We start from the raw sequence: 22,589 nt of genomic DNA on the forward strand, positions 1-22,589 counted from the left end.
AAGGGATGGTTTTAAAAGGATTTCTCAAAAGTCATCATTCATCCACTCATCCCTAATTTAAATAAACAAATCCTTGTGAACTAAGAATAAAAGAACATTGCCTCAACTTCAATGTTAGCTGTAATTTTATCTCTCTGTATTGTTCAAAGATTCGAGCAATGGATATACATTATCGGAGAATAAATCCCTTTCCGCTGGAAATGCTTTTGAATTTATTTTCAAAAGATCACCACACATACGATGTACTTTGATTCTATTCACCACCCACTCCTTCCTCTACCGCCTCGCCTCCTGGACCCACTGTCCACACCCCTCCAACCCTTTTCCCAATTTCATGTCTGTTTTTTTAATTAACACATTGAGTCCAACTTGTGATGCTCATTTATACACTGGTGTGGAGCCATCCACTGAAGCATGGCTTACCTACCAGAAATCATATCCGTGTGTGTGTGTGTGTGTGTGTGTGAGAGAGAGAGAGAGAGAGAGAGAGAGAGAGAGAGAGAGAGAGAGAGAGAGAGAGAGAGAGAGAGAGAGAGAGAGAGAGAGAGAGAGAGAGAGAGCAGCTAACTCTCCCTCTGCTAGCAGCCATCAACTGTCAATTACCTGTCAGCTGGAAATGAGGACTTTTGCGCACCCTTCGCCCTCCGAACTGGAATGCTGCCTGACTTGATCTAGTGCAGGTCTTGTGCAGACAGCCAGAACCGCTGTGTACTCATGGGCACAATGGCATTTCCATGTCCAGAATACACTGTTTAGCCCGAGCCCGCCCCAACCTCTGGCTCTTAAAATCTTTCAACCACCTCTTCCAAATACTCCGAGTTTGAGGAAAGGCGTATGTTACAGTAATGGCTGAGCACTCCACAGACTAGCTGTGCATTTCCGCATTAACGACCCTGCACTGCACAAAGGAGTTTCTCTGATGAGAGCTGAGATTAATTAGAGCTGGACACTAATCTGTGGGCACAGGTGTATATTTAAGGAGCAGTTCGATATCATCCATCCCCTAGGACCTACAAGTTCCTCAACCATTGGTTCTTGGCTATTATCTCCAGTACCAGGAAGAGCAGCGGCCCGAGTCTGACTGACTATCTCATGGCTTAGAGACAGTGTGGTAAAGGCCAACACATCTCTGCACGGAGGATCTTCAAGATTGTTCCTGTTTATCCCATATTGCCTCGGGACCCTGGAGAGACACTGAGCTGTGAGAGGACTAATTTTGATAATGGGAGGAAACAATTACCAATAGAATATCATCAGCAAGTCATTTGTATCTTTTACTTATCTAATGTGTGTATGTGCACACATGCACACAGGTACCCAGAGAGGCCAGAAGGCTATCAGATCCCCTAGGGCTAAAGTTAAAGAGGGTTGTGAGCTGCCTGATGTGGGTGCTGGGAACCAAACCCAGGTCTCAAGAGCAGCAAGTACTCCTAAGCACTGAGCTATCTCTCCAGCCCCCATGTGTATCTTCTTGCTCATTTTAATTACGTAGTTACTCCCTCAAAAGATGCGCAAGCCTCTGAATTCTTCTAATCTTTAAAAATGTAGCTGACCCATGTTTTCACTTGTTTTTCTTTAAAATTCACAAAGCTTAGCTATGTAAGAAGGGAAGAAGAAATGCAAAATAGATGCAAGATTTTGGTTCTGATTTAAACCATATTTTAGCAAGGACTGTAAGTGTAATTTGGTACAGAGATAAAAGATTCATTGTGCAATCCTACTCTTTCCGCATCATTAATCAAATAAATTTTTCTTAATGCAGTGTTGTGTAAAGACTAATCAATCTATGTGCATGCATGCTTTGCGTTCGCTACAAAGTTGTAATATGGAATAATAATTCCCCCACCTACATTTTGAATATCCAGTATCCCCATCAACGAGCAAGGTACTTTCCCAAGGGACTATACCCAGTTAATATATGCTTGCATGGGTGTGCTATAAAAAGAAAAGCAACAGGAAGAGTGACCAAAGCGTGTCTTCTCTCTGGAAGACAGTGTCGAGACTTTTCTTTCTTGTGATTTAACTTCCTGCCCACCCTCCTGCACATCCACTGAAAATATGAATGCTCCTTTCACTTACAACAACAGAAAATATTTTGGAATTTGTTTGTGTTGCTCTTGTTTGTTTGTAAGAACTGGCTTTCGCTGACATTCATGGATCTATTGTACATGGGAAGTAGAAAAAGACAAGGTCTCTTGAGTAAATTGGGAGCATGGGATCATGGGAAAGGGTAGGAGGGGAGGGGAGAGAAAGGGAGGAGAGGGGGAGATTGGCTCCAGCCTTCATCAGCAACCTATTTCTGTTTATGGGCCTATGTGCCTAGCTCTGTGGTCTGTGTGCCTCTATATAAGGTCTTATCTGATTTAAAGCTTTGTTTAAAAGGCTCTACTTCAACTGCATTCAAACCCTATTATTTGAAAAGTTAGTCTTGATGGACAGTCATTATCCATATATGCCTGCCAACCACGTTTTTAGTGCCCAATGATTGTATATGATATTTCCGTCCATCCTGTATAACTCTTGGCACTTACAATCACAATTGCTACACAATTTCTGCTAGCCAGGTACAATCTTCAAACGATACAAATTTATTCTTGTGGTGCTATAGAACGAAGCTGGATACTGGTCCCCTGGGCTAATCTCAACACGCCAACAGGCCCGTCCCTAAAAAAGAGTATACTTCTGCCTGAGGCGCCTACATTCTTACCTACTGCTCTTCTCTTCCTCTATCAAAGCCAAAAACAGCAGACAAGTCTTTCTTATACTGCCTCCTCTGATACCTTTTACAGCCTTCTTCCATTTTTAATGGTCTTTGATTAAATGACCTAAAGACCACCCAAATAATTCAGGATCATCTCCCCTTTTTAAAACTTTTCACCTAAGCATTTTTGAGACAGTCTCAAGGTTATAAACCAGGCTGGTCTCAAATTCACAGTCCTCCTGCCTCCGTCTTCCAAGTGCTGAGATTCTTAACTACATTTTAATTTAGCACATCTGCAATGTACTATATCCTCATGCTTCTGGCAACTAAGATATTAACATCTTTGGGGAGTCGTTATTCTACTTTCTAAATTACTGTATAAAAGAAATCAAACATAACCCATAGTTAATTTTGTCATGGGAAAGGGTACTAGTTGTTCAAATGAAAAAAAAAAATGTAAATGATGGAAACTCATATTTTACTATTTTTCTAGGCATTACACATTAGCTATAATGAAATAAAAGAAAATCTTGGAATTGAAAACAATGAGAATAAACAGAACTAATGCATGTAAAAGCATCAATTTCTTTTTCCTGTGCTGGGCATCTGACCAAGGTCCTTCCATGTACTGAGAAAACTTTCACCCACTAAGCTATAGCCCCAAACGCTGACAGAAACTGTGAAAGCAGATACATTGTCCTAATGTAGAATTCAGAACTACTGCTCCACAGCAGCCACAGCCCACACCATATATAGACTGTTACATCAACTTAAACTAGGAAGAAGTAGCTGGAAGGACCATAGCTGAGCATACTATGAGTTCTTACAACCTATAAACAAAGTATCCACAGAATCACTATAGCATGTCTGTGGTGAAAATCAAAACTCGTGGGCCAGCAAGATGGCTCAGTGGGTAAAACACTTTGCCTCGAAGCCTGATGACGGAGGCCCAACTCCTAAAATGTGTCTTCAATGTCCACGTGCCATGGCATGCACACACACCTGAGCATTTGCACACGCACATGCACACCCTAAAAAAATATATACACACAAAAGACATATACAAATAAATGTAATCTTAGACATTTTTAAGATATTTTTAAAAATAACATGTTTGCTTTTTGAAATAACACTAGACTGCAACGATTTCCTGAGACTCCTCCAGCACTGCCCTACCCATTTAATCTTCTCAATTTAGCTTTATATCTTTTCTGACTCCAGGACAGGAGAGCAATGTTTGATGAACTCAAATCATACCCAGCATGTACCAACTCTTTGATTCGAGTTTTTAAAGTATTTATGCTTGCATCCAAAACCCTAGGGTTTTCGATTATTCGTGAAATGCTGATTTTTTCTTCTAGTAGGCAGTCTATTTTATCATTAAACTTTTTCTCTGATAAGAAGACCATGTTGAGATAGCTTAGGACAAACTTCTGTACCTCCTCGTCAGTGCATCCGAGAGAGAGCAGCTTCTCTTGGATATTTGCATAGTTTCTTTTGGTACAGTCGTTGGAAAGATCTAGGATTCCAGCTCCTGGGCCACATATCAGAAGCAGCAGATCCTCCGTGTTTAAGTTGAAAGTTGACTGCAAAAATTCAATGTTAGCTTTCACCCGTTTCGTGCTCTGAGTTAAGATGGAAGGATTTTTAGAAATTATCTTCCTGACAAAATCTGTGGGATCGTTGTGACCTAAGGATACACCGGTCTCCTGCAAAAACTCAACCATTTGTTTATTCAAATTCAGGCTATTGGAGAAGGTTCTAGGAGCCCTGGTCAACAGTCGGCAGAGACATTTATTGGTCAATCCAACAGAGCAGAGGAACTTTATATTATTCTCTAAGTTTAGGTTGTTATTAGACCGAAAAAAGGATTCAGGAGAACGCTCCAAAATATTTACAATTTCAAGGTCTGATGCCATAATCTTCCTCCACAGCTCCCATCGCTTTGAAAGACCTTCAGGAGTGCGTGTTATGGCTCGTGGGTACCTTGAGATGATGCTACCAATCACTTTGTCACTCGCTCCTTTGGAAAGAAGGAATGTCCTCAGCTCCTGCTCGTTCGTACCCACCCTGTTGAAAACTCCAGGCTGCCGTCTCCTTGCCAAGTCAATATCAACTCCCATGGTGAGCAAGTTGTTCAGCAGGTCCTCATTCTCAGAAGGTTCCCTGTCCACACTGCCACATTTCCCACTAAAAGGCCGAAATGAAACCGACTTGAGAAAAATTTCTGCTGAATATTGGATCATCCAACCTCTTGAACCAAAGAGGAAGCTCCTTCCCATACTCCAGACTTTTCTTGACGCCATCATCAGATAGCCCAAAGTTTTTTCAAATGCTGTGTAAAATAACATACGGTGTTAGCATACAATATTATACGAATGCCTGTGTTAAAGAGCCTATGACAATATTAGGATCCCTTAACCACAATGGGCCTTTCCAGCAGAAAACACCGATTCCTTCAACTTTCCTGGTTCTACACTCACACTCTGCCTCACTACGTCTGTTGGATCCCCAGGGACAGAGGGCTCTCAACAGAAAGAGAAGCAGAACGGCATCACTGCTGCTGCTGCTGCTGCCCCAAACTGCCCTGCCCTTTACTGTTCTTTTCACTTCGCTGTGCCTGTTTCGTCCATCCAGTATCACTTCTCCACCCGTCTTTTTCTGGTTTCTACATCTTGGTTTCTTCCTATTACATGGCATTTTCACTACCACCTTGCCTTTCAACTCGGCAGATGTCTGACCTGCCCCTACCCACAGACAGTAGATGTCTTTGCTTCTGACTACCTTGATTTCAAACTCTAAATGTAGCCCTAAAAAAACAACACTTCCGATTTGTCTAATTTCCATCTTCAGTGTCTTTTTCTGGATTTCTGTGATCCCTTTAAATGGATCACAGTGATTCTTAACCTATTCAAATCTCTGGACAACAGCTGCCAATATCAATTTCTATCTCAGTTTACCAAATTGTTCCCCTGACCGCAATGCAATATTTCTAAGTTAATTTCCATCTTCAAAACAGGATGGAGTGTTCAATGGTAAAGCACATGCTTAACATGCATGAGGCCTTGAGCTCAATCTCCAATACAAAAACAGAAAAGGAGGAACTGGTTTTCCAATTTAAGGGTTCTTAGGTCTTAAATCTGGGACAATTGGCTGAGGTGCCAAATTAACATGTCACAGCCAACCTGGCTGCCATGTTCTCCCAGCATGCCCCAGTCCCTACAAGTTGCCACACCCCAACCCTACCTTGAATGCTCCATCCAGCCCAGGGGCTGGGCTGCCCTCCCCACAGTTGCTCTTCCCTATATAATCCAGCTATTTGGCTCCGCTGGCCCTTTTAATCCTTTCTGGGCATTTTTGCCTTCTGGTCTCTTGGCTTCCACACAAGGTTCTCCTCTCTCCCTCTCCCCCCATCTCCTCACCTCACAGAGTCCGGCTCAGTCTGCTGGTCATGCCCACCTTGAACTCTTTCAAATGCCTCTGGCTGTTTGGCTGTTCTCTTCCTCATATCTACAATAAACCTTCTTCTCCATCACACCTAGGTACAAACATGTCCTCCGTTTATTTCTGAGTAGATCTTAGTAGGTCAAGCACTCCAATGATGGCCATATACCCAAAGGTATATAGGTAAATCCAATTGAACTCAATGGCTTGAGAGGGAGGAGAGAGAGAGAGAGAGAGAGAGAGAGAGAGAGAGAGAGAGAGAGAGAGAGAGAACACAAAGTTCAACGGTTATGGAATGGGATGGGAATGTGGGAGGATTAGAAGGAGGGGTGAATATAATCAAAATTCTCAAGTAATTAATAAAAAAATATACATAAAAAAACAAAAGGCAAAAGGCTCTAGCTTGTACAGTTCAACCTTTTCCCTTCCAGATCCTCTTGGGTGACCTCTGCTGGAGAACACTATCAGATGACAATCAGACAAGTTTTATAAAAAATTTTATAAATAAGAGTGTAAGATCCAGTGAGATAAAGAGAAAAAAACAGCATAATTCTTAAATTGTACTTGTCTTAGCCTGTGAAAATTCTGCTTTTAAACCGGGCAGTGGTGGCGCATGCCTTTAATCCCAGCACTTGGGAGGTAGAGGCAGGCGGATCTCTGTGAGTTTGAGGCCAGCGTGGTCTACAAGAGCTAGTTCCAGGACAGGCTCCAAAGCAATAAAGAGAAACCCTGTCTCAAAAAACCAAAAAAAAAAAAAAAATTAAAAAAATTCTGTGTTTAGTCAATTTTCCACAATTATACCATAGTAAACAGGTAAATGTGCCACAGAATATTCGAGAGAAATTCTAATACAGATAACCAAAAGTAAGCAAAAAGGTATGCCAAGACAGCTAAAAATAAAATCTGTTAGGGTTTCTGTTAGATCTGTCACAATTAGATTTTGTTTCTCTTTATATAACTTATCCTCAAGCAAATAGTGTCTAAATCATTCAACATGGACAAGACTGAACTGGGCATATCTATGCAGCCCCCAAACTAGCTCTCCTCTGATTAACGTCATTTGCGATAAGCACCATGAGGGCTGATTGTCTTCTTCTGTCTTATCCCTACAATCATCAAACCGTGCATCAGCTTCACTCACAAACACTAACAAGGAAATCTTGTCTGAATCCTAGTCCATTCTAATCTCTTTGTCTTCCCTGTCTTTTCATCATTTTAACTGACATAACAAATAATGGATTTCACCCTATAATAGTCCTTTTCCTCCTCCAATGTTCCTCTTTTGCTTCTATGTAAAACACATGCACATACATAGATAACTTATATAAATCTAAAGTCTACATTAGAAACATGCCCTATATTATTTCCCCCCATAATTCTCCTATTTCCCCAACCCCTTATTAGATCCTTTCCTCCCCAGCCAGTACTTTCTACTTTCATAAGACACACACCCTTTGTGAGTTTCACTTATACTGTCAAACTGTCTTTTCCTTCAGATAGGGTCAATTTCTGGAATCCTAGCTGTACAGCAAAGTCTTGCATAAACACAATCTCCCTTTTAAGAGTTGTTGAGCTGAACCTGTAACCTCCGGCAAGGTGACTGCATAGCCTAATGCTGTCTTTTTTAAGAAAGTAAATAACAAATATTTACTTCTATTTTCCACTCAAACCATTTTTTAAAAAGTAATGCTAAGTTTAGCGAATAACATGAAAATATTGGTGACTGTAATTAGTGAGTCTGAGAAGGATTTATGTTCCCTTCTGTCCCACAGATGGACAGCTAACGGGCTTTTTAAAAAATAGGTAATTTTTTAAAAAATAGGTAATTCCTAGCAGTGGGGTACTACAATCCAGCCAATCCTCTGACATGGCATTTAGGTATAGAATTTTTTTACAGAACTGCTTCTTCACATCTTATTTGTCTTACAATTGGAGACTTCGAATATCCCAGAAAAGGTAAGGAGCTGATATTTCTACCATCGCACCTCCAATCCGGAAAAGAAAAGGCGAGATATCACCAGCGAGGTAGAGAATAAAGAGATTGATTGTGTGAGTCCCAGTACCTCCCGCAAACTGAATATTTCTCACTCATGAAGGAAAGAAAACGGCAACAAAACGCCCACCTCCGTGCGAGCTGGGGAAAGGCAGTGGAATCACAACGGGTAACCAGAACTCAGCGTTTCATATACATTTTCTTCTTAATCCCCCCACATACACAGCGACGTAAAGGGTGGGCACTGTCCCTGAAGTTACAAATTCTGACACAATCCGAGCTCCTTTTGCTATCTGAAGTGGAGAGGACTTGAGGGGTCTACACTCAAAACCACCTTAGTTCCTCATCACAGGCTTTCCTTATCCCCAGCGCAATTCTGCAAAGGCCTTTAGCAATGGCACTGTAGAGCACAGACACGCGACCCACTTATAATCACTGCAGCAGCTCCCAGCCTCACCCGGAGCCACACATAGGACTCGCGCGGTAACAAAACTCGCGGCAGGCGCCTTTTACTTCCGCTTCTAGAGGACCAGGAGAGATGGAAGGGCGGAAGTAAAGACTAACTTCCGGCCTCCAGCCGGGCGCGGGTGACGTCATCGGATCTGCGTCCCCAGGCGGCGCAGGCCTAAATTCTCGCGAATCTGACCCTAGCTGCCCAGCAGGGGGCGGCAAGAGACCGTTCTGGATGCTAGCAAGGGCCTCGAGCTGGTTTAGAAAGCAGGGCGGGCCAAGGCTTCACCTTGCTGGGGTTGGCATTCCCTCTGTACCAAGGAACAGGTTAGGATTTTTATCTCACTCTTCCTCTTAGATTGTTTTATCGGTCATTAATTTCTTTTGCATTTTTCTGTTTGGTTTGGTACTTGTAAGACTAAAAGTTTCTCTTTGGGAATTTAAATTACCAATAATCGGTTTACTTGATAAGTGAAGCCACCTGAATGTTCTTTGCTCTGCCTGTCTCCGCATTTTCTTCTGTGAACACCAGAGCAGGCTTAAGTCCCTATGAAAGGGATGCCATTGTGAAAAAGTGTAGCTGAGATATTGGAGGGTTTGGGGAATAGGAAGACCAAAGGTAGAGGGCGAAAGGTGAAGAGCAAGTAAGAAAATGATTAGTAATGTCCCGGCAGAAGGAGAAACTGAAGTAAATAACAAATTGGCAAATCGAATGTCTTTGTTTTATGTTGAGGAAACCCTGATGCTGAAAACCTTGAGTAATGCAAAAACAAAATTTGTAGCAGCGAAAAGAAAAAAAAACTTATCAACAGAAAACACCACAGATTATTTAAGCCCCATGGCAAGGATATGCAGAGTCATGCCGGAGACACCAGAATACAGAAACAGACTTACCAATGAAGCGACAGTACCATTCTGCTTGAGTGTAATAATACTCTAGGAGCATGTCCAACCAGGGGGAGCATTTGCCAAAACCTCGAAAATTGTTATGTAAGGTTGTTTCAAAGTTCCTAAGAACCAATCTTTTAATCTCAGGGCTCCAACTAAACGTTTGAATGACGAGACTACGAGACTACCTCCACGGAAATCAGGTCTGTGCTGCAGTAAGAGCTGTGCAGATGGAAGCAGTGTTCGTCAGTGACAGAGAATGCAGCCTTGATTGCCGTTGCATCTCCGTATGCCTAGGGTTCTTCCTTTCCTCTGCTCCTCTTTCCACTTTTCAGCCATGTTAAAGACTTATTTTCTGTGCCAAAATCAGTAAAGTTATAATTTGAAAGGGATTTTATTCTTTCAAAACAGGCCCTCGAAGGCAGCTAATTATGCATTCTTAGGAATGTAATCTTAACGGTATTTAAATGGTCCCCAGAATTTCAGATTCTTCTACTTTTTGTCCCATTTCATCTATGTTCTGTCCTATCTCCACACTGATATCTCTAACACAAGCATGAGTCTCAACAAAGTAAGTTTTCGTATAGGTCCCTGCATGGTTGGGGTAGTGGGGAATACCCCACTCTGTCAAAACCTATTTTCCCAAAAAAGGCAGTTTATTACCCTGTTTTTCAGAGAAGGTAATCATAAGGAGTTAAATAATTAGTCTTTTATCTTACAGGTACAATGTAAGCAGTAACTAGACCCATGGTATCTGAAACCAGAGTCTCAGCCCAGAACCAAACTCTGCTCATCTCTGCAGCTCGCAATACAATCCCTCCCCTAGTGAGCACGTAGAAATGGTGGTTGGAGTAAAATGAGCCTGCAATTTGGAGAGTTCAGAACGTTGTTAAACCTGAGAACCTCGAGGATAAAAGACTAAATCCACAATTGTCCAATTAAAGCAAGCTGTATTTGGAGGTGCACCTGGGACTGGCAAGCTCGCTGTTTCACCCTAAGTCAGGATTTTAGAGAGCAGCCCAACCAGCCTCTTAACGTCTCTTTTATAGGAGAGATAAAAAGTATTCCAGGGTGGAGAAAGTCAGCTGCTATACATTGTTAGAAAGTTACAATGAGCCGGGTGGTGGTGGCTCATACCTTCAATCTCAGCACACCGGAGGCAGAGGAAGGCGGATCTCCGTAAGTTTGAGTTCGAGGCCAGCCTGGTCTATAGAGCAATGTTCCAGGACAGGCTCCAAAGCTATACAGAGAACCCCTGTCTTGAAAATAAAGTTACAATGAAAGGGAAGGAACAAGGCTAAGGATATACAGCATGGGCCTTGAGTAGCAAGTTAGTGTAGGTTGTAAGTTAGAAAGTTTTGTAGTTTACATCAGATCCAAAAAGCAGGAACTTATTCTTAATTAAAAATGGAAACTTTAGCTTTGAGAATTTTACACAGGACAAACGGCTTATTTTTTAACTACAAACAGAAACTTAACCTACACAAGACAAACCTCTCTCTCTCTCTCTCTCTCTCTCTCTCTCTCTCTCTCTCTCTCTCTCTCTCTCTCTGTGTGTGTGTGTGTGTGTGTGTGTGTGTGTGTGTGTGTGTGTGTGTTTGTGTGTGTGTAGTGGTATATTATTTGTGTTTTAATAAATAAAGCTTGCATGAAGATCAAAGGTCAAAACAGCCACACTAGTCAGCTATACAGGCTAGGGAGTGGAGGCATACACCTTTAACCCCAGGACTCAGAGACAGAAGCAGACTGATCCTTGTGAGTTCAAGACTACTCTGGGCCACACCAGGTCAATCCAGAAACAGCCCCAGGTGGTGGTGTTTCACACCTTTACTCCCAGTGTTTGGGAGTCACACACATTTATACCAGCACTAGGGAGGTGGAGATAGTAGTGATATGGGTGGGTGGAGAGAAGAATATAAAGGAGAAGAGACAGCAACTCAGTCAAATGTGAAGTCTGAGGATTTGTGGAAACAGAATCTTGTCCTTTTGATCTGAATATTTTGTAGAGGTAAAAGGTCTCTGTAGTGGTTAACTGCTTTGCTTTTCTGATCTTCAGATTGAACACCAATATTTGTCTCTGGGTTTTATTATTCGTGCAACATGTGTGTTTCTCTCTGTCTCTCTCTGTCTCTCTCTCTCTGTCTCTCTCTCTCTCCCTCTCTCCCTCTCCCTCCCTCCCTCCCTTCCTTTATTTCTTCCACCCACCTCTCCCTCTCTTCCCGTCCCCCAATCCACTACTCCTCTGTTTTAAACAGGAGCATCTTGATTACAAATAGAAACCTTAAATTGCAAGGACTTAGCAGGACAAGCAGGAACTTATTTTTAACTGTCTTAAACTGCAGACAGTACCTTTAATCTGAAGGGTATATTTTTCCCATTTTGATCTATTAATTTGCAAGGTATATTGTCCCTGTTTTGGTCTTACAATATTCAAGTCTAATATATCTAATTAGCATTTTGTTTCATTTTCATGCCTATCTGCAGCTTTCTGCATTTTACTAGTATTAACTAATATATTGACTATGAAACTCTTGTTTCTTTGGTATTAGTTGGCCATTCAATACTTATGCAACAACTGTGGTCACTGGAGAAGCAGTGAAACAGTAGAAATACTGCTTGCCTTAACACGTCTGGTGAGATACAGTTTAAAACACAGGGCTGTATCAACTCATATCCAAGGGCACATCCAGTTCTAAAATTCTGAAACTCTATTCTGTGGGATCTTTTCTCTCTCGGCACCTAAGTAGTGTGGTGATTTATTAAGAAGGTGTCTTATTTTTCTTCCTATCCCATGGACTCAAATCAATGCAAAAAAGGAGATGGGAGGTAAGTAGGCACTATTTATCAACGACAAACAAGAGGAGAAGATCAGTGCCAAGCCAAACAGCATGGAGATTTGGCTTACTGCCCAGCGTTCTCACTTTTTATAGTATCTACTGCCACGTATCCTCTGGATTCCTGCGGGCCACTAGCAAGCCAAGTGGACATAAAGTGTTCCCACCACAGAAGCACGTGCAGAGTTTCCCACCACAGAATCCCCGGCAGGATTTCCTTCACCACTTTCACCATGAGCTAGACGCTTGACATTCTCTCCTCTGTGTGCCCCCATCACTGCAACCCTTGCAGCATATTAATATTGCCAGGGAGCCTGTTCTAGGGAATGAAGCCCAGCCGTCTATGCCAGGGAATTCTCATTTAATTGGTAGGATCAGATAATGGTATGATTTTGTGGGATTTTTTTTTTTGTTCTTGGAAAAGATTCTAATTAACAGCCAGAATTAAAAATCCTTTGAAACTAGAGTCCTTTTGTACCCATATTCCTCAACTAAACTCAATATGGAGGCTAATTCTATTCCTAGTCAAGGAGAATTCAAGGAATTTCATATGGTGCAATAACACCACAGTTCAGTTACTCGAGTTTAATCCCATAGAGGCCTGGACTCTTGGTTTCAGTAATTACACATGGTTGCTGTAGTTAATCATGATCAAACTCTTCTGGCAGGGTCTATCTTTGACCGCTTCATATGTTCCAGGGTAGGAGTGCGTGGATTAGAAATGTTAGGCAGGAAAAACAGATAGAGAAAGGAAATACAGAGACAGGACAGAGTCAGGAGGGCAACGTGGCGAATACTGAATCTGTCTGTGTTTATTCGTATTATCTTTAAATACCCCAATCCAAAAGAGGGGAAGAAAGCAAAAGACTTTTTGTTTACCATGATGCAAAGAACAAAGAGTCTACTAGGTCAAGATATTCTGCTAGTGGCCACACCTACTAGTAGTCAAACCTCCTGTCAATAACCTTGAAGGAGCAAGACTAGGCGTGAACTCTGACCTTTACTCAAGGTGGAATGGGTCCACTCCTGTGGACTCCGACACTCTTCCCTCAAAGGAAAATGAGGGGTAGAAAGGGAATCAGTTGCTGGGACAGCAAAGCAGCAGATGCTTGTCCTTCTGCCCCACATCCTGCTCAAAACACTTTAACAAAGTTGTCCAACATGAAGTGTCACTTAGTGGCAGGAATCTGAGGGAAATTACACGAGGGAGCTGCCCTTCAGTAACACCTCCAGTCAAGCTGCCAGGCGGTTCTCAGCATTTCTCTCTGTCCGTCTGTGGTGGAGACACATTATGATTATTCTCAGAGAGCTTTTATTTTCTCCATGTTTTGTTGATTCCAGAATTGTTTCTCTATGGATGTGTTTACAAATCTCTCCCATCCTATGGTTTCATCAGTCTTAAGTGCAGGGTGGCATCAGTGCTATACCTAAATGAAAGAAAGGGAAGATTGTATGTTTTTGGAAGTGAAATTTTAGCATAAACATGAAAAAACAACCTTTCGGGTATAAAGTACTAATAAAATTTTTAGAATCTCCTTAAAACCATATTCCCAGTGTAACCCTTTCACCAGAAAGCAACACCCAAAGCTGGTTTGCTAGTACTCACTTGTGTCCCAACACTTGGGAGACTGAGGCAGGAGACAGTGGGTTCAAGACAGCACAATAGGCCTAAGTTCAATTAAAAAAAAACTAGCATGAAAACAATACAACCTTAGACAGGAAAGAAAGCTGAGGAGTGGGGAGAGGGAGAGAGGAGGAGAGGGAAACAGAGAAAGAGACAGAGATAGAAAGACCAAAATAACTTATTTCAGCTAAGAAGTCAAAGGAGATATTCCATAAAGAGAGACAGACGTAAGAAGACTGACTTTTTTGATCTTGTCCTTAAGGCAGAAACTCAGGATATAGTCTTGACTGCCTAGAATTGACTATGTGGACCAGACTAGTTTTGAAATCTGCCTGTCTCTGCCTCTCTCAAGAAACTGGAATTAAATCTTTGCTGAAGGCAATCTTTAGTGACATGTTTCTGTTAATTAGATTGGTAACATCCCAACTGAAATTACCTGGTGCAAGTGGAAAGGAAACACAAAACACGCAACAAAACCACTTAGGAGTTTTTATTAGAGGGTATGTGTACAGGAGATTATTAGAAGTCGGTGTGCAGAGAGAGAGGGCTAAAATGTAAACCCAGCTTTTAAAGGCTGCCTAGTGCATGCGCACAGGGGGATGATGTAGCTATATCACATGCAGATGATGGAGCTCACGCATGTGCACAAAAGTTTACATAGCTGTGCCATATGTATGTGATGTAGTCATCCTGCACGTGGGTTCATGCAGGGCCTTTTGAGGTTTCTGGGGCTGCTAGGTATTTTTGCCTGAGGGCTTATCTACACATATGTGGCCCTGGACTGGAAAGTGCCAGCTGTAATAGTCTGTCCCTTTAAGAGACAAGCCATGCACATTCCCTGCGACCCCTCTCTCTCTCCCTGGCCATCTTGGCTCTGTGTGTGTGTGTGTGTGTGTGTGTGTGTGTCCGTGTCTCCTCTCTCCCCCTCTCTCCTCTTTTTCTCTCTCTCTCTCCCCCTTCTCCCTTTTTTCCTTCCCCTTCATAACTCAACTAAGGAATATCCAATTCTATTCTGTATAATGTGCCTGTTTATATGACTCCCACCCGTAGTCTGCTCACCCTGCTCACTGGGCTCGCCGAGGACCAGCTCACCGCCACGTGACTGGGGACCAGCCACCTTGGTTTGTGAACCTGCTGCCACTGGAATCCCACAGCAAGCTGCTGGGGGACTAGCTGCAAATTCATAACGCCAGCCGTGCTGGTTGGCTAAAATCATAATACCAGCTAGCAATGATGTGGCGTTTGCTACTCTCCTTTGTGATCCCGCAGAAACAAAACTATATGATCTCTCAGTACCAATGTGAGTTTTATAAAATAGTATCCTTGAACTTAATTACTATGACAGTTTTTAAAACAATCCCATTATTATGCCTATAAGAATTCTCATTAGAATGTTTTTATTAAAATTTAAATTCAGGTCCCCAGCCCATGGTGTTCTCTTCTAAATCTAAAGATTTCTGTGACACAATCCCTCCATGTGATAGTTAAGTACACATTGCATATTGAAAAACTGGTACTAAGAATTAATGGAAAAGCCCAGCAGTGGCAGTGCACACCTTTAATTCCAGCAGTTGGAAGGCAAAGACAGGCAGATCGCTGTCAGTTTGTGGCCAGCCTGGTCTACAGGGTGAGTTCTAGGACAGCCAGGACTACACAGAGAAACCCTGTCTGGAAAACATAAACAAATTCACATATTTGTCTCATTAAAAATACACCCCAACTATATTTTATTTCCTTGGTGTTAAATATAAACCTATGCTTGACCTTTTTGTCTATGTTAGCTAGCCAGTGTGATCTTCTGTGAATGCTTACCTCATAAAAAGGTTTTCAGGTGTTTTAAAGTACTTAAAACAATTCAGTATTTCTCTTATAAATGAGAATATGCTCTCTATTGCACTTGAGATTGTTACAGTCATGATTTATGATCTCTACTATTTTTAGGACATATTTAAATTAGCCACTGTGAGTCAGGTATCCCAGTGTATTTAATTCATTGATTGCATTGTCTAAACCGCTCCTTGAATTTCTTCTCTGGATATATTACTCCTACTGTCTAAATGATTCATCTTACCAAGCTTTCTAAGGTGACAAGGCCTGTTGCTATCTGGGATAGAATGCTGATGTGAAAGCAAGCCTCAGATCAAAAACTACTTCTTTTAGTAAAGAGAAAAAGAAAAAACCATCATGTCTAGAACTAGATACTTGGAACTTCAGATCTATCAGACCATATATTGTACCAATGCCAGGTTCAGGAAACAAAGGCGTCCTTCTTCTTGGGGTATGTATTATTTCAGTCACTCTGGGGGGTTACGTACCAGTTCATTTGTATGATGATACACTTGCATAAACATCTCCAGAGGAAAAACTGCTATGAAATTTTGAGGGGTGGGAGGGCAAAGGGAAAGTCTCAATGAACCGGCACTGATCTGATCTGCAAACATTTGCACCTGTGTTGTAAGAAAGCATGTCGCAATGTCATTTTTTCTATCATACTCAAGATGTTTTAAGGGATTTATTTACTGTGATTTTCTTTGAGAATCAATGATTTAGTCACAAAATGTAGTATTTGGGAGTCTTCATCTATAGGCAATATAGCATTTTGTGAAAGTATTATGACTTTTGAAGTCCTTTTTTCTTTATTAAAGTTTTAGCTTTTTTCTTCAATACTTCAAATTTTATAGTTTGAAATGCTTCCAAACTTTGAAATAACTTTTCAGAAATAGGATTTCTATTAGTTTCTTAAGTGGTTTACAAATAACATTTTAATTTGTGATCTGTATCATATCTTCAAAAATTCAACACTCTTCAGAAATGTAGTAGAATATTATGCTAGACAATTACTCTAAGACTGTGTATCTTATATGAAACAATTTGGCACAAACTCCAGGGCCAAAGGGAAATCCTTTCCTTCTTTCTAGCCATCAACTCTGCAGTTCTATTTAGATGGAAGAGATCCAACTCCAATGGCATATTTACAAGGCAGGAAAGTTTTTAAATGTTAAAATTAAGAGATCAAAGTCTCTAATTACTTGACATTATTTTTAGGCTATGTGTAACAGGAGAAGAGTATATTCTCTTGTCAACTAACAAAACAACTTAGTCCTCTTCAAATGATGAAGCGGGTTAGAGGACATAAAAGTAGTTAACAAAGGGCGTCTTTATCCTGCCTCATGGTATATCTGTTTTATCAAAGGGCATCTTTATCCTGCCTCATGGTGTATCTGTTTTATCAAAGGGCATCTTTATCCTGCCCCATGGTATATTTGTTTTACTTTTAAGAGCTATATCTATACAATTTTGAAGAAAGTTACAAATACATAAGATAAATGTAAATCTCTATAACGTTCCTCAGTCGCCCAATTTCCCTCTATTGATGCACTCTGTCCAATGTCTTGGAGGTTCTTCCAATGATAATTCGTGATGTACCAACACATACCAGTAAATGTTCCCTGTCCATCTACTTTTAATTCCCATCTCCCCTTTCTTTCTCATCCTCTTCCTCTCCGTCTCTCTCCTCCCCCTTTCCATGTCTGTCCTTTCCATTCTCTCTCTCCCTCCTTCCATCTAATTTTTTTATATGAAAGCCAGTGTGATCATGTTCTTTTCTGTTTCTTGAATTTATAGTCTTAAAGTTTGTTCTGAGTCGGTACATAAGAAGGCCATCATTCCAGCTTGTTTCTGCATAGTGATCCACTGTGTAAGGTCATTAAAATCTCCTATGGAGTTCCTTACAATGAGTGATAAGATGTTTTCCATCTTCTACCATCACAACTAATTGGCAGCAAATATTTGTGCGCTGATGTTGAATAATAAATGTTATCTGCACAACAAACACCCAAGCCTTGAGATTTAATCAGGGTCGGAACATTTTCACCTAAGTGAAAGTAGGACCAAATTGCTCTTCATAAAAGCTATACCCACTTTCACTTCCAATAATAATGTATGAGAAGGAATCAAAGTAGCTTATGATTCACTTATTTCTTTGTAACAGAACAATATTGGTTTTACAGTTTATAAATTAGGAGCAAACATATTTGAAAGAAGGAACAAGCTGACAGTGTATAGCAACTAATTCAGTTTGTTAACAAGTGAGAAAATCATATCACAAGAAGCATTTTATTGTTTTGTTTGTTTTGTTCCTTTTTTGTTTTGCTCCTTTTTTATTAGTTCTTTGATAATTTCATACAATGTATTTTAATTATATTCAACTCCACTCAGGTCCATCCTTCCCTTACCTGCCCATGCAACCTTATATCTTTTTTTTTAATCCATCAAGTCCAATTTGTGCTGCCCAAATATATTCTTGGATGTGTGGCCTTCCACTGAAGTGTGATCAATTTACTAGAGGCAATGCTCTTAAAGAAATTAAAAAATTAAATTAAAAAAGTTTTAATTGCCAATAGCTCCTCAGCAAGGGGTGGGACTTCATGTCCCGCTCCCCTCTCTGTGCTGGGATTTGAGCTGGCCTCAGCTTGCACAGCTCTTATGTATACTGCCATATCAACTGTGAGCTCATGTATTAAGCTGCCCTGCTGTGCCCTGAGCCTGAAGAGAAGGGGGTGTGATCCCATTTAGGGCTGAGCACTCTGCGGTATCTTCGTCTCTCCACCTTGACCATATTAATTATCATCCACCACAAGAAGCCTGTCAGATGAGAGTTGAGAGATACATCAGTCTGTGGGTCACTTTAACAACTATGACCCTTTGGTAAAATAGCAGTAGTAGAGTCTTCATTATTGAATTATAAAAATAATTGTGCTTTTAATTCATGCATTTCTGGAGAGTGTGTAGTGTGAAGAATGGTACGGAGAAGTAAAGTACAGCAAGCTCAGTCAAGTTTAGAGGTGTGTAAAATGTGCTTATGTTTCTGTTGTTTGATGTTTTGCTTTGTGAGTGCTTTACATCTGAATTATTCTGTGGTTTTAGAATCTTTTCTCGATTCTTTGAGAATCTGACTATGTGAGTACAAGAATGTCCCAGCTTACAGATATACTCCAAGTTTTCGTTTTGTTTTGGCACTAATTGATTGTCTTGAAAGGAGAGGATGTGATATAGGGTCCCATTTAGGACAGAATATTTTAGTCTGTTGATTTTCTGCACTTTGGTAAATTGTGGGTCTCTGTGTTAATCACCACCTACTACAAATAGAGGCTTCTCTGATGAATGTTGAGAGATGCATTAAACTATGGATGTAATGATAAATCAGTAGGAGTTAGTTTATTCTAGGTCCATCTAGCAGAATAATCATGCTAGATTCTCCTCTAGAGCCTGTGAGTTGTCTAACAACATTCTTGATCTGAACATGATACCATTTCGTCATGATGGATTTCATCTTGTGAAGAAATATTGAAATCCAATCAGAAATTGGTTGGTCATTTCCCTCATGATGTTTGCGCCACTTTGCACCAGTGGGCGTGTCTTGTCAACCCAACATTAGTACAGCTTGCAGAATTTATAGGTGGGTAAGATTGACAGTTACTTTTCTCCTCTTGTAGTGTCTATTACATTCCAACAATATGGGAGCTAGCCAATAGGGATGAAGCTTCCAGGACAATACCAGCTTGTTTTATCTTCAGCAATGGGATCTTAGCATCAAATTTAAAGAGTAACCAGTACCATTGTCAATAATGTGTAAAGTTATTCAAATTAATTTTTCTTATTTTACCCAACTGTTTGTCATGCTATTTTGGCTCTAATCTCAAATAGCAGAGTCAAATGTGGCAAAAAAAAAACCAACTTTTGTTCAGTATTTTACCTTAACATGGAACTCTAAGGCATAGTTCACCACAGTTATAACAACATCAAATGCATATCACATGAAGATAACACATCTCTTCAATAACAGACACGAAATATACTACCATGATTAAACAATTTATTTGACACATTATTTGAAACATTAAGTACTCTTTCCTCATTCACTATAAGACCATGGACATCTTTGCTAATGGAGGAATCAGCATTGTATATGACGCCAAAGTAATAAGTAGTTTTAAGCTTACATGGGAAATTCTTGTTCCAAATCCCCTTTAAATATCAAGTTCATAGTCACAGCTACTTAAAGTTGGCTGTGCATAAGCTGTCCTGGAATTTTACAGATAAATATCTTCTCTTTCAATGAATTTACCTTACAAAGGGTTCAAGAGTATAAAGAGAATACATTTTACATCTCTCTGATAAACAAGTTTCCTTGTACAAATTGTAGGAGTCAGGTTTGGGATCATTTGAATAATACATCTCCAGAAGACACTACCATGGTGATAAACTAAAAGGCAATGTTCCAACCTGCTTTATTGTAGTGACTGGTTTTATATTTTTTTTTATTAAAGCAGAAAAATGACTTTCAGGAACTTAAGGCTGGAGTGGAATGTTTCCCAAGAAGTTATTCCTTGTATGTATTTCTATGATATCATCACAGCTAAACAGATTTAGACTAAATTACTATCCAACACTCATTTCTTGTGTGCACCTTCTGTGAATTTCTTCATCTATTAGTCTTTTAAAAGACTTTAAATTCATTAATGAATAGGACACTTGCCTACCTTGGCACCAATATTTGCATAATCAATCAAAAATTATTCATGCAGAATTTAGAGGGACAGCTTAAGGACACAGCACATAATTCACATCTGTGAACCCTTGACATTGATGCTCAGGCCCACAGAATCATTCCGATGACTACGCTGTGTTATTAAATGCTCAGGCCCACAGAATCATTCCGATGACTGGATTGTGTTATTAAAATGTTTTGAAAAAGCAGTAAAAGCCGGGCGGTGGTGGCGCACGCCTTTAATCACAGCACTTGGGAGGCACAGGCAGGCGGATCTCTGTGAGTTCGAGACCAACCTGGTCTACAAGAGCTAGTTCCAGGACAGGCTCCAAAACCACAGAGAAACCCTGTCTCAGAAAAAAAAAAAAAAAACCTTGTACTGAAAAAGCAGTAAAATGTTTCTTTTCCAGAATATGTTAATTTTTTAAAGCAAACACAAGCAAAGGAAAAAGTTTAAAACATCCAGTTAATTAATTTGGGAGATAAATGTCTATAGAACGTCTTTACTTTCACATAAAGTGATTCATATAGAAAGATCTAGTTTCAACTTATTATCTAGTTTGAACTTATTATTGCTAGCCAAATCATTATTCATTTTAATAATATTATAAAAAATATTGCTGAGTACAGTGATGTTGTTTAGTATTGCTTAACTTCTTGCTAATTATTCATAAGTTCTCCAACATGACTATAAAACTCACACCATGTGTGACATTATCACATCACATTATTAATTTGCTACATAAATATAGAGTGTTTTATGTTCATTAGCTCTTCATTTTTGTAATAACCCAGGAAATTAAAACTAGGGTCTTTTTAAAAAGTGAGGAAATTTCAGGTCAATTGAGTTAAACATGTCTGGATATATGGTTTGCGTGGCTGGGTAAAAACTGAACTGGAAACTGGATCTTTCCATATGAATCACTTTAAGTGAAAGTGAAGATATTCTAGAGACATTTATCTCTAGAAATAAATCCAGAGGAAATTAATTTAAATACCTACAGGGAAGGCTGAATTTTTTTTTTTTTTAGAGAGAATGATATTCTGTTCCCACGAATGGCATATGGGGAAGAATACTCAGTTAAAACAGTTCTGGAAACGTCCTTTTCTCAAACTGGGTCCTGGATGCACAGATATTCACTATACTACATCACAGTAGCCTTTACATGTGTGTAACGCTTCTTTGTATTTTCTTATTATATAAACTTAAGAATGTTCAGATAAATGTATTGCTAAGGTGTTTAATGAAATCTTAAAGGTATTATTTATTTATTTATTTATTTATTTATTTATTAAAAAAGAAAAACTATCTTTTTTATTATACATACCAGTCCAAGTTCCCACTCCCTCTGCTCTTTCCATTCCCTTCAATTACCCTCCCATCCACTCCTCAGAGAGACTAAGACACATTGCTTTTGAGAAGGTCCAAGGCCCTCCTTACTATATCTAGACTGAGAAAGGTATCCATGCAAAGAGAATAGGTTCCCAAAAAGCCAGTACATGCAGTAGGGATAAGTCCTGGTGCCACTGCCAGTGGCCCCTCAGTCTGCCCCAGCCATACATCTGTCAACCACATCCAGAGGGACTAGTTTGATCCTATGCTTGTTCCTTCCCAGTCTGGCTGGTGTTTGTGAACTCCCATTACCTCAGGTAGACTGTTTCAGTGGATGAACCCATCACGGTCTTGACCTCTTTGCTCATAGTCTCAAACCTTCCACTCTTCAACTGGACTTTGGGAGCTGGTTCTGTGCTCCAATGTGGGTCTCTGCCTCTCTTTGCATTATTTTCTGGATGAAGGTTCTATGGTGATATGCAAGATATTCATCAGTATGGCTATAGGATAGGGCCATTTGAGGCTCCCTCTCCTCAGCTGCCCAAAGATCTAGTTGGGGACATTTCCATGGATACCTGGGAACACCTCTAGAGTCAAGTCTCTTGCCAACCCTAAAATGGCTCCCTTAATTAAGATATATACTTCCCAGCTCCCATATCCACCCTTATTCCATCCCAACCGTTCCATTCCCCCAAGCTCTCCCCATCCTCCCCTTCTCACTTTTTTCTCCCCAACTCCCCTTACCTCCACCCCACCCCACCCCCAAGTTTCC

General features: G+C 40.4%; 1 protein-coding gene across 6 annotated transcripts; it reads right to left on the reverse strand.

Moving 5' to 3' along the window:
* Nucleotides 1–562: 562 nt before the first annotated feature.
* On the reverse strand, nt 563–8,678 carry Mterf1 (mitochondrial transcription termination factor 1). Of its 6 annotated transcripts, none has more exons than XM_075956145.1 (3): nt 8,596–8,678; nt 6,124–6,239; nt 563–5,036 (listed from the first exon to the last, which is right to left on the reverse strand). In XM_075956145.1, exon 3 carries the CDS (start codon nt 5,008–5,010, stop codon nt 3,874–3,876), a length of 1,137 nt encoding a protein of 378 aa, XP_075812260.1. In that variant the 5' UTR covers nt 5,011–5,036; nt 6,124–6,239; nt 8,596–8,678; the 3' UTR covers nt 563–3,873. The 6 variants fall into 6 exon arrangements, with proteins under 6 accessions (XP_075812260.1, XP_075812258.1, XP_075812261.1 ...); XM_075956143.1 differs by having other exon boundaries at nt 6,124–6,351; nt 8,596–8,677; XM_075956146.1 differs by having other exon boundaries at nt 8,565–8,671.
* Nucleotides 8,679–22,589: the final 13,911 nt, after the last annotated feature.

Source organism: Microtus pennsylvanicus, chromosome 22 (assembly GCF_037038515.1).
Source record: "Microtus pennsylvanicus isolate mMicPen1 chromosome 22, mMicPen1.hap1, whole genome shotgun sequence".
NCBI lineage: Eukaryota > Metazoa > Chordata > Mammalia > Rodentia > Cricetidae > Microtus > Microtus pennsylvanicus.